General features: G+C 36.9%; 1 protein-coding gene across 3 annotated transcripts in view; it reads right to left on the bottom strand.

The window, feature by feature from the left end:
- The window catches only part of LOC111417063 (sodium leak channel non-selective protein na), a 73,957-nt gene extending 62,375 nt beyond the window's left edge, over positions 1-11,582 (bottom strand). For all 3 annotated transcript variants that reach the window (XM_071195084.1, XM_071195085.1, XM_071195086.1), the window contains exons 1-6: positions 11,190-11,582; positions 10,911-11,134; positions 5,669-5,800; positions 5,362-5,507; positions 5,063-5,310; positions 4,613-5,005 (exon numbers count right to left, since the gene is read on the bottom strand). In XM_071195084.1, coding sequence (XP_071051185.1) covers positions 4,613-5,005; positions 5,063-5,310; positions 5,362-5,507; positions 5,669-5,800; positions 10,911-11,134; positions 11,190-11,477 — 1,431 coding nt within the window. In that variant the 5' untranslated portion in view covers positions 11,478-11,582. The remainder of the gene's footprint in view (positions 1-4,612; positions 5,006-5,062; positions 5,311-5,361; positions 5,508-5,668; positions 5,801-10,910; positions 11,135-11,189) is intronic.
- Between the last annotated feature and the right edge of the window lie 1,492 nt (positions 11,583-13,074).

The following is a 13,074-nucleotide window of genomic DNA, read 5'->3' as shown; positions in this document are numbered from 1 at the left end:
GCTAAGGCTAAAAATCCATACACAATAGGTGAGGAACTAGTGGCCAGCGGCACAAGTATCACTCTCAAATGACACCATAGCTCGTAGAATTTACAACTTCGCTCATGATATGGAAGTTATCAGGTAATTGAACAAATAGAAGCATCCAAATATTTTGCTTTGCAAATCTACAGATCTTGCTGTTGAGGCGATTCTTTTGACTTTTGTGTATTTGTATAGAATGGTGACCTGCAGGAAGAGTTTTTTTTCGGTTTCACTGCCAACAAAAACCACTATTTCAGAAATACTCAACATTATGACAGATTGCATAGTAAATAATTGTGGATGGGACCTCAAATTTTGTATAGGTATATGTTCTCACGAGGCTGCTGCAATGATGGGACCACATTCTGGAGTAATTACACAGATTAAAAAGCTTGTGCCTGACTGCTTCATTCACTGGGAAAATCTGGTAACAAAAAAAAATGTCCCCAGAATTCAACGACATGCTTGTCGAGGTCGTGAACATTGTTAATTATATTAATGCAAATGCTTTGAACTCGCGGTTATTTGCTGTATTATGCGATGAAATGGGGGCTGATTATAAGTAGGTCTTATTACATGCTGAGGTGCGTTGGTTGTCCAAAGGAAAAGTCGTTTCAAGGGTATTCAAGCTTCGAAACGAACTATCGGAGTTCCATCAGAGCATGTGTGGCCAATAGACAAGGTGAGGAAAAAGGCCATCATGGCAAACCAGATCTACCGCAGGCTCCTAGAAAGGAACTGGGGTTTCAAACCACGAATGACTCATTGGGCTTACGTAGCAATAATCAGACCCATGGTCGCCTACGCCTCATTGGTTTGGTGGCCAAAAACAAAACATAAGACAGCACATCAACAGCTGGCACAAATCCAACGGTTAGCATGTCTTAATATAACGGATGCAATAAGATCTTGTCCAACGGCTGCTCTTGAAGCCCTACTGGGTCTCACACCACTCCATTTATATACAGGGTGGTTCAGTTTTTAATCGGGAAACTTTACTGGGATATAGTACTTGCCAAAATAACACAAATTTTTTATATAAACATAGGGTCGCAACTCTTTTGTTTTCGAGCAATGAACGATCAAAGTTGAGAAAAAAATTTACATTGTGTTTTGTATTTCGGCTGTAAGTAAACCGTAGAATTTGAAACTTTGTACGTATGTACTACTGGTTAAGTCCTTATTTTCAACCATACCTTAAATTTCCCCAGCGCCCTCTAAGAGGCTGAAATTCACCAGCTCCTTGATTTTTTTATAACAACTTTTTAACGCTATGGAATATTAACATAAAAAAATATGGGTTGTAAAGCTCATTCTTTAGTGGTACTTTTTGTCTCTTTAGTATTTTCCTTTAAAGTTAATAGTTTCGGTGTAAAAAAATAAAATATCGTGCCATGTACTGCTATGTGCCGCCATGTTTAGCTAAAATTATTCTAAAAGTTGGCTCTGAGAACTTGTAAGTTTCATTTACAGTGAATCCTCATAATTATTGCTGGTTATTAGTAATTTTTGACGGTTATTAAGCAAGAGTATCAATTTTTTAATATTGTTCAAAACAACGTAATTTGTTCAGACAGGCATTAATCTTATTTATGGTTTTTCTTATGAAAATCACAATTAATTGGTGTTATTTAGTTAGCACTAGATCCTAGTAAGTGCACAACGTCCATAGCCACCTATAAAGAAAAAAAATAGGTGCGCTTTACAGTACAATGTAGCATATTTTATTTTTTTACTCTAAAACTATTATCATTAAGGAAAAAACTAAAGAGACAAAAAAGTACCAGTAATGAATAAGCTTTACAACCCATATTTTTTTATGTTAATATTCCATGGCGTTAAGAAGTTGTTATAAAAAAATCAAAGGGGTTGTGAATTTCATCCCCTTAGAGGGCGCTAGGGAAGTTTAAGGTATGGTTGAAAATAAGATATTAACCAATTGTACATACATACAAAATTTCAAATTCTGTGGTTTACTCATACCCGACATAAAAGATATAATGTAAATTTTTTGCTCAACTTTGACAGCTCACAGCTCGAAAACAAAAGAGTTGCGACCCTATGTTTATATAAAAAACTTGTGTTATTTTGGCAAGTACTACGTCCTAGTAAAGTTTCCCGATTAAAAACTGAACCACCCTGTATACAAAAGGAGGCAACTTTAACTGTTTTATCACTGAAAACAGGTTCTTCATTCAAGTTGATGCAGGATAACCTCAGAGGACACCTCGAAATCCTCAAGGACCCATGTGTAAATCACCCGATTGAAATTAAAACGGACCTTATACCGACAGAATACAATTTCAACCAGCCGTATAAGGTCAGATTTAGAAGCAGATATGATTGGGCGAAGGGGGCCTCACCTCAACTAAAAAGAAGAGCCCTAGCCTGGTACACCGATGCTTCAAAGATAGTTAGATCTGGAGTACACATGGGCATCAGTGGACCAAATAGCCACATTAAACTGCCCCTCAGCTCGGACATAACCTTTTTTCAAGCAGAAGTTTTATAAACCACTTTGAACCTACAAAAGGGACAGAAAGGTGCATCCATAAACATTTTCACAGTGTACCAGCAACTTGAGAACTCGCTAGTGTCAATGATGTTACTCTATAGCGGGTTCCAGGCCACAGCAACAAGCGAAGAGTATGATAACTCCGTCGCAACACAAAACCAAAGAGGTTTTATGCCTCAGCAAAGGGGATCTAAGGGTACTCTCAGGTTACTTGACCGGCCATGCGCCTCTAAAATACCACCTCTTCCACATTGGTGAGGATCAAACTTGTCGACTTTGCAACGACGAGTCAGAAACAGCTGAACATATACTGTGTAAATGCGCCGCCAGAGGTCGTCTAAAACACAAAATTTTCAGTAAAGCTCTCTTGACACCTACCGATATAAAAGTACAAGACCTTGGGGCAATACTAAGGTTCATCAACGACCTACATTTACCCTAAACTTTTGGAAAGCTAAAGTTACAATAGATTTTATAGGTCGCGGTAACGAGAGGGGCCATAGAGCAATAATAACAATAATGTGTGGCCAAGCTTGCTTATTTGGCTGACATCTTTGCCATCTTTAATGATTTTAATACCTCGATGCAAGGAATGATAGTTTCCTGTTTTAACATTGCAGACAAAATCGATGGACAGAAACGAAAATTTAAAGCATGGAAAGATCGTTTATCAAGAAAGTGTTATGCATGTTTGACAACTTAGCGACTTCATCCACGATACAAGAGAAGAGCTTGATGTTACGTCTCTAAGAAAAGTTGTTAGTGAACATTTGTCGAAATTGGAAGAACGTTTCGAATTTTACTTTCCAGTAGAAGATCCACGATAAGAAAATGGATGGGTACGAAATCCTTTCATTGCAATAAAAGGCGATTTACCAGTTGTCATAGAAAATAAATTGTTGAAGCTCGTAGCTGACGAAGGCTTAGAAGCAAGCTTCGAAGATGATAATAAGTTAACTGAATATCCTGAGCTCTCAGACATTGTCATGAAGAAACTACTTCATTTTTACACGACTTACCACGAATAGAAAAACTGGGGAAAAAATTGGGTTCGTTTTATATAAATGTTGCCAATAGTTCCTAGACCTAGTTACATTTTGCATTAAAAGTTCACTGCGACTGAATATGATACCGGTCTGCAACACATGCATTGGGACAAAAAAATGCCAGTCCGCTACATTAGATAGTTTGAGAAGCACTGGTCTAAAATACTTTACGCTCCTTATGGTAGTTTCGATGTGGAAGATCACGAAAATGGCACAATACAACCAGGAGAGTGGCGACAAGACACTTAAGGCTTACTGAATCTACAAGTTAATCCTAACCTTCGCGGAAATTTCGAAGCCAAGGATGTACAACTAGAATTTACACAATATTCCCACCAGGAAGGAAAAGTTCCATAGCAATACAAATATACATATATAAAAAACATATGATTATACTTACGAATAAATCCATCGTTGTTTCATTACCACATGTCGGTCCATCTATGAATTTTTAGGCATCATAAAATTCCCATTTTACTTCAAAATTTTCTCCTGCTGTCTGGCCGCTTTTAGTGTGTTTTCGTTTCCTGTTGATGCTTTGGAATTGGCAACGATGGTTATCTATTTTATTCTTCACTTTTTGAGTCAGAATTTCCAACATATTGGAAATTTCATCGATAGCTGATTTCCGAAGATTTCTATTTTTATAGTTTTCGGACGAACAGTCCCACAAATTGAGATAGGATTCATATAATTCGATTAATTGCAGTATCATAGTTCTTGTCCAGTTAACAGTACATTCTTTTCTTTTTAAACCTTTTTTTTTACTTGCAGAACTTATTGATAAAAACAAATGATTATCTCACGACACAACAGCGAAACTCACGTGCTGCGCGTGCTTACACGTTGAAACTTGTACAAGAAATAAAACTCTCATGAGACATTGTTTATCTCTTGTATTTCATGAATTTCAAACCCTATTTGCACAACGAAATTAAAGTTATCTTGCGATTTTTATTTCATGAGACAAAAATCTCATGACATATTCTCATTGTGGATTCGCACCTTTACAACTAATAAAATTAACCTGAAAATAAGTAAATCCAGTCATATAAAAATGTTTAATAACATGCAATGAGGTTCCAACGGCTAACAATAATTCGAATTTATGTATAGAATGTTTCCAATATCCTCGAAATCCCAAACACCAAATTTTAAAAATTGTTTCTAAATCCAATAAAAAGGTAAACCCCAATTCTATGTAATAATATTTTTCATAAAACGTTTCTCTTGGTTGCTCATTATGTTCGAATCTCATTGTAGCCGTTACAATTCCATTCGCCAAAATAATTCCCATCACAATTAAACGGAAATGAGGGGATCTTAAGATTGTGTGACAAATTTCCGGGGCTAATCCACCGTGTTTGTTCTCATCCAAAGTGACTAATTTCCATTTTCTATCGTCCCCGGCTAATATTTGCTACAAAAAATAAGATTTTTTAAAAAATAAGCAATTATGAAAGTTTTTTTTTTGTACTTGAGAAGCGGCACTACTTTGAATGTGACCTCTAACACCCCACATCTGTTGAAATTGAACTCGAATCTCGTTAAAAGTTTCTGTAATAACCGCAATGAAAACGTTTTTAACCAACCAGGCCAAGAAAAAAATCATCGTGCTGAAATAAAGAACAGCTCTCCAACCAGGTAATGAATCTATCGCTCTGTACATGATGAAAACCCAACCTTCTTGAGATGCCGCTTGATAAACGGTGAAAAAACTCGTAACTAAAATTAATAAAGTTTTTAAATTGAATAAATTTATAAAGAAATGTTTACCAAATTCGTCAAATCCATTGAAACCTCTTTTATATCTCGATAATTCTAATTTCATACATTTCATTCCCGGTGGACATTGATAACCAGAATTTGGCTCGATTGAACAGAAAGTATCGGGAATTGCTAAATTATTTAAAGTTATATCTCTAAAAGAAAAAATAGTTATAAAAATTTACAAAAAAATATTTAATTTAAATATTAAAAAATGTACTGTACGCTTTTTAACAGTTATCGCCGATAAAGTAGTTTTCTTTAATTGAATAAAAAACAGTAAATTTTACAATAATAAATTAATGTAAAAAATTACTTCGTGGGATCCGTTGTGTTTAATACACAATGATTCTTTAATTCGCCAAAAAATTGGACTCCCAATAACCCATACAAAGACATGAAGAATAAGAAGAACAAAGTGACGTTGTAAATTTGTTGACTTGATCGCCTTAAAACATTCAAAAATGAATTAGTTAAAATTTAATTATTAATATAATACTTAAAAATTTGGTTTGGTTGAATGAACTGATTGAGGTAGTTAGGGAGGGGACGTTGAAGAAAGAGAGTGGGCGACAGGGGGTTAAACTGGGAAGGAACGAATGGTGGGATAGGGAATGCAGAGAGGCGAAGAGAGAAGCTAAAAGGAGATTGAGACAGTGTCAGAGAAAATACAAAGACGAATACAAGAAAAAAAGAAGAGGGAGGCTGAGAAGATTAGGGAGTTGAAAGAGAAAAATGTTAGTACTTAAAGAGGATGAGGAAGAGAAGAGAGAAAGTCAGCAGAGACATACAAAAGACGGAATTCACGGTATAGAGAACCTACTTCATGGGATTGTTAGGAGGGGTGGAGAGAGAAGAATAGGAGAAGGAGAACGAGGAGTGCAAGGGAGAGAGGAGATAACACTGGAATAAGTGGAAGCAGTATTAAAAGGACTAAAAAGATGGGAAGGGCGCCAGACGAAGATGAGATCCAGAATGAGGCATGGTTGAAGGAGACGCAGACGGTGAAAAAGAAGCTATGGAAGAAAATAAACGACGTATGGAGAGGGGAGGGGTTTCTGGACAGGTTGTCCACTGTATAAAAAGGGGAGTAAAGGGTGTTGGGAAATTATAGAGGGATCACGCCGTTGGACACTACATTTAAAATATGTGCACAGGTACTGCTGGGGAGATTGGAAGAGGATATGGAGAGGGGGGAGTTGTTGCCAGATGAGCAGGCGGGATTCAGGAAGGGAAGAGGGGCAATTGACAATACATACACACTGAAACATCTGGCAGATAGGGGGCTGAACAAGAACGTAGGAAAGTTGTACGCGTTGTTCATAGACCTGAAGGCGGCATTTGATAAGGTGGATAGAGGGAAGATATGGGAGGAAATGAGGACGATAGGTATCACATAATAGCTGATAGAGAGAGTGAAGGAGGCGTACAGGAAGACGATGGCCAAGATTAAAGTGAGGCAAGAGTTAAGCGAGCTATTCTGGACGAATAATTCGCGCTCTGGAGAGGGGAGGCGTCAGAGGATACTTTGTGAGGATGACTTGTCGGAGAGGGAGGTCGTGGTTCCGAATGGAAGAGTATGGGAGACCAACAGCCGGGTTCCACAAGGTTCGATACTGGGCCCTACGCTGTGGAATATATTCCACGACGAGATACTGCGAATGGATATGGAGTTCCCCCACCCTATAACGGCAAGAAATACAAATAGTACTAACTAATGGATATAATTCAGCATGAATTTATTCAATATTTACTAAGTAATTCAAATAATGTTATTCAATAATGATGAAAAATACCAAATAATACATATTTAAGTTATTACAGTTAGCAAAATAAAAAAAAAATAATAAATTTTTACGTATGTTACGTTGAAGCTTTTTGCCGTTATGGGGTGGGGGAGGCCGGCTCGTTTTCTAGCTCAAAGCACGCACTCCAGTAAACATAGTATATCTCGATGTTAGTGACATATGCTGATGATCTTGCCCTTATCATATATGCCAAAACCAAGGAAGAGGTAGAGGACAAGGCTTACGCGACCGAGAGCGTCATAAGAAGACTGAACGAGATGTGAGGGTGGCGGCCAAAACGACCGAAGTTGTAGTCCTACAAGGAAGACAAAAGGTGCAAAAAATTAGTTATTGAAGGCCAAAAGGTAGTAGTTATTGAAGGCCAAACGGTGGAAAGTTCACCAATGGTAAAATACCTGGGGTTTATCTCGATAAGGATATGAGAATGACGGCGCATGTCAGGAAGACTACGGAAAAGGTTCTAAAGATGACTAACATACTCAGGAAGATTATGCCAAACGTATGGGGACCAATAAGCAGAAAAAGAAAACTGCTAGCCACTGTCATCATCTGCACAGTGTTGGTTCTGTGGGTGAGTGGATACACCGAAGCATACGGTGTTCCACTGCCCGAAGTTTCCGGTGGACAGGAGGAGGTGCTTCGAAGTGTGTCGGGAAACGGTAACCAAAGATAATATCGGGACACTAATGTTAGGCGATGGCGAGACATGGGAGGAAATTGGAGGGTACCTCAGAAACATTATGAAGACCAAACAGGAGGAGGAGTGGAGAAGAGAACGGAGAGGCCGAACAGAGAGGGAGGCCGATGACACCGTGGCCCCCTCGACCAGGTAAAATATTTTGGTGAAACATATCAAAAAGTTTATGCATTTCTTATTTATACGTTGGATCCCATAACCACTGTGAAGACGAGGGGTGCAGAGGAAGAGGAGGAGAGGGGGAAGCTTCGGAATTTCAAAACGTTGATGTTTTGTTTTACCGTTTCATGATGTAACCACCGAAATAGTGAGGAACAGGGCTGACACGAAATGGATGGATTGGTGATACATTGCAGAGATGAGAGCGAGAGTGAAGACGACTCCGAAGAAATGTCTAGAAGGGCGGTACCAGAGACAGAGGGGGAAGGGTTTTAGTCGATCGGCTATCCCAAGAGGGAAGCCAACCCGACACTACCTCACCGCATGACAACTTAGGTCAGGTATCTGTTTAGCAGATTTCCTAATCCCCTCTATAAAAAAAAAGAGTTGGGTGATAGGAGGAACGAAGATGCATGCGCTGGCGTATTCGGATGATTTGGTGGTCGTGGCAAGAGAGGCGGTGGAGATGAAGGAGATGATAAGACCGCTGGAGAGATATTTTAAAGCGAAGAGGTTGGAGGTAAACGTTGAGAACACAAAGATCATGAAGTTCTGTAAAGGGGGAGAAGAAGAGAGATAGAGGAAGTCAAAGAGTATACGTACCTGGGATATGGGTTCTCGGAGGATAATAAGATCGGGTCGCACGTGAGCTATGGCAAAAAGGACGAACCGGGTGATGCGATAGGTTTGGGGATGGGACGAGAGAACTTTTGAGAGGGATGTGGGAAAAAGAAAGGTTACGTTTGAGGGCTTGGTAAGGAGCGCAATGATGTACGGCGCAGATGTATGGGGATGAAGAGAACAAGGAATGCTGGAGGATGCGCAAACAAGGTATTGGAGATAGGTACTAGGGTTGGTGAGAGAGACTCCAGAATATACCGGGTGTTTCAGAATTGCACGGCACTATTTTAGGGATGTATTCTTCAGCACAAACTAAACAAAAAAGTTCATATGTCTCAAATTAATTTATTCCCGTTTTGTTGAATGCAACATTGAGAACGATGAATCCACTAGCAAGTCTTTTAGCATCAGGACGGCCATTGACTGCGGCTTCCACGATGCGATTTCTGAGCTCTTTTTGGGTGTCGTAGAGTAAACCATAGATTTCATCCACACAAAATAATCTAACGGTGTTAAATAATGTATAAATAAGACCGTGGTGGCCATTTCACAGGTCCGTTTCGACCAGTCCATCGGTTACCATATGCTCTGTTTAAATAATCAGTGGCAAGATGAGAAAAGTGAGAAGAGGCACCGTCATGCATAAACCACATTCCCTGCCTATCGGCATTCGGAAAGTCTTCTAGGAGCTCATACAAGTTATTTTGCAAAAAAATCAAGTAAGATATTCCGGAGAGCCTGGGTGGTAAAAAGAAAGGGTGATGAGATTATCACCAAGAAGACCACACCATACATTTAAGGAAAAAGTATGTTGGTAATGAGTGAAAGCAGTTGTAGGGTTTTCTTCGTGCCAAGTATGGGTGTTTCGAAAATTAATAATCCCGTTTCTGGTCAAACAAGATTCGTCAGTAACTAGAAGGTAACTCAGGAAGTTGGGGTTTCATGTACATTGTCGAATTAACCATTGGCAAAAATTTCTGCTCTTGTTATAGTCTTCTGGTAATAAATCTTGCACATGTGTAACGTGATATGGATACAATTGTTGCTCACGCAATGTTCGCCATACGCTTGTACTTGAAATATCAAAACAAAGTCACAATCTTCTGGTGCTAGTACTAGGAGATAACATAACAGCATCTTGTATCAATTCTTCAACTTTAGCAGTTTGTCGAAATCTTTGTCGACCAGCGTTTATTCGTGTAGGTTTTAGCATGCCAGTTTCCCTAAGACGTCTTTCAATGGCTTCAAACGTTTTACGATTTGATATCCTTCTAGTGGAAAATTTTTCACGGTATTTTCGAACAGCAGCAGCTCCATTTTTATGTACCTCGCCATAAATTAACAACATCTGTTTGTTCTGCAAAAGTGAACAAATTTGTGGTGTCTCCCATGATAAATAATAAAAAATTAAATTCTTCGTACAGCACTAGAAACACCACTACAGTGTTATACACTATTTAACACATTTAATAGTAGATATTTAATCATCTATCAAGTAAAAAAAACAATATGCGATTATTGTTCATGGCTACTTGATTAAAGCAATACTTTCAAATATTTTACTTCAACTTTAAATATCTCGGTAATAAATTAATTTGGGACATACGTTTATATGAACTTTTTTGTTTATTTTGTGCTGAAGAATACATCCCTAAAACAGTGTCGTGCAATTCTGAAACATCCTGTATAGTGAGGGAAGAGGTTAAGGTGGATTTAATAAGGGTGGAGGCTTGGAGACGAGCAGTGAAATACGAGGAAAGGATAGAGGAAAGGCCGCATTGCAGAATCCTAGGAGAGTGCTGGAGAGAACTCAAGGAGAAGAGGTTGATATATAGGCAGGGATATAGGGAAGGATATTATAGGAGAATGGGATATTCAATTACTGGGATCGGCAATGGAAGAGTGGAGAGAGGTGAAATGTGGACAGAACTAAGGGATAGGAATACAGAGGCAGGAGAGAATGTCACAGACACGGGAAGGAAGATATAAAGTAAGGTATGGGGAGATAACGACAGAGGAACTGTCAAAGTATCTGTTGATGGAAGGGGACGAGGAGAGGAAGGGATTGGTGGCCTGATTGAGTATTGGGCGGATGATGTGGAGAGGTGGTGTAGGCTGTGTGGAGAGGATTAGGAGACGCTGGAACACATGGTGAGAGGGTATAGCGAGCTTAGGGAGGAGGCGATGGACTGGAGGCAGATTTTGGGAGAGGAGGGTGAGGACAAGGGATGGATAAGGGGACACATAGTAAACAATAAAGTGGTTATTATTACTTAAAAATTTGGTTTATCCTTGATTTAGGCATGGAAAACTTTAAAAATACCCTCAAAAATCGAATCATAATTAAAGGTCTCGGCGCTCTCAAAATCGATAAATAACTGAAACTGTGAACGATTTCCAACATTTCAAAAACCTGTAAAATAACCGAAATCCATAGGAAAAACACCATAGTGCAGTCGAATTGGCACCAATGATCTTTTAAATACGGTTTTTCACCCTAAAAAATTAAAAAGATTATTTTAATTTATTAAAAATTTAATTTTTAAAATTACCTTTAAAATTCCTCTTATATGCATTTTCGCAATCATTTCAGCCGTAAATAAAAACGTTACGAAAACGTCGCAACAAAATGTGATGTATTTTAATTCGGGGATTTTTTCAAACGTTTTTGGTGTGTTACAACTTACTGAAGCTAAACTAATTAAAGCGCACATTCTCATCATTCTTCTCACCCATCGTTTATTAACCCATTCTATATCGGCGCTTTCATTAAAAGCTTCATCCGGACCATAATCAGCTAGAACTGGTTCTCCTTTTAGACTTTGTTTTCTTCCCAACATTTTTAATATAAAATATTCTTTGAAAATTAATAAATTTTGATACTTATAACGTTTTTTATTAACATGTTTTATCGTTCTTTATAGGAGATCATCTTGAAGCAATGGTCCAGATAAACTGAAGCTGAAAATCAATATTGCTGAAACGTTAAAAAATTCAAAATTAATAAGAACAACATCATTTTTAACGACATTTTAACGTTTTACTAATAAAATATTACAAATTAATCTTATTTATAAATAAATTTTATTTTAAATAATAATATAAATTATTTTGTGGGGATTTTTATTTTTTAGGTTGGTATTGATTTAGGTTAAAAGATTGACGTTTGACATATTTTTAAAAGAAAAGATGTTTTAGTTATTTTGTTTGTTATTATGAAATAAATATTAATATATCTTCAAATGTAAGGATTATTTTTATTATTTCTGAGGAATATGATAATGAAAACCAATGCTCGGAAGTAATGAAATCGGCGATTCAAATAATTTATTTTTTAGTAAAATTTTGAGGTTAACGCTGTTTATTCTTTTAGGGATAAAGGAAATTCTGTGAATGTAAAAATTGAATGGATTAGAGATGATAACAGTCTGACGAAAATGAAATGAAATTTCTGAAAATCTTAAAAAAGTAGTTTATGATACTGCAAATATACTTGTTTGTAATGGTCCATCAACTTGGGATAAATACAAAGTAGCTAAGAAGACGAATAAAATATAATGTATTTCTTACAATTGGTTATTAGATAGTGTAAGAAACGGTTATACACTTAAAATGAAAGAATATATAATTAAAAAACAGACTTCCACCCCAACAAAAAATGGTGAAAACATAAATCCTAATTTCTCAGAAATGAGTGTGATTAATTATACCACATCTCACATTAGTGGTTTACAAGAAAGTTTACGCTTATCTATGTCAAACTCAAATCTGTCACATTCACAAACAAGTAAAAGAAAAAAATTCTACATTAAATGTATTAAATGATGATCAATGATAGAATTGATATAAAATTATTGACAACATCCATTTGGGAAAAATATTTGTCAAGCATTGAAACATATTTGCAAAGTTTTTGGACATTTTGTTGTTATTAAAAGAACAAAAAATTCAAAGATTAAGTAAAAGAAGTTGAAGCTGAAGAGGAAAAAGAAAAAGAGGAGGAAGAAAGTGAAGATTATTATACTGTTTGTAAGATACAAGATAATTCTGCAGTTGGTGGAAATGTTACAGCAATATTAAATCTAAAATTAAATGAAATATAGAAGAAAGTTTCATGTGATATGGATACTGGATCAAATGTTTACTTAATGGGTTACATGTATCTAATGGAACAATTTGAGGATAAGAAAATAGTTTTACGAAATTCTAACTATATGTTAAGAGAATTTGGAGGACCAATAAATGTTGAAGGAGAAACAACAATAGCTTGCAAGTATAAAAACAAAAATTATAATATAGTTTCCCGAATTGTCAATATAGAACATGGACCATTGTTTTCTGCAAACACATGTAAAACTTTGGAGCTAGTTAAGTTTTGTAATGAAGTTATTCACAAACAAGAAGATAACCGGAATTTTTAAAAGATGCTGAAACTAT

Source organism: Onthophagus taurus, chromosome 3 (assembly GCF_036711975.1).
Source record: "Onthophagus taurus isolate NC chromosome 3, IU_Otau_3.0, whole genome shotgun sequence".
NCBI classification, from domain to species: Eukaryota; Metazoa; Arthropoda; class Insecta; order Coleoptera; family Scarabaeidae; genus Onthophagus; species Onthophagus taurus.
Note: the sequence above shows the minus strand (reverse complement) of the source record. Positions and strands in the feature narration are given on the sequence as shown.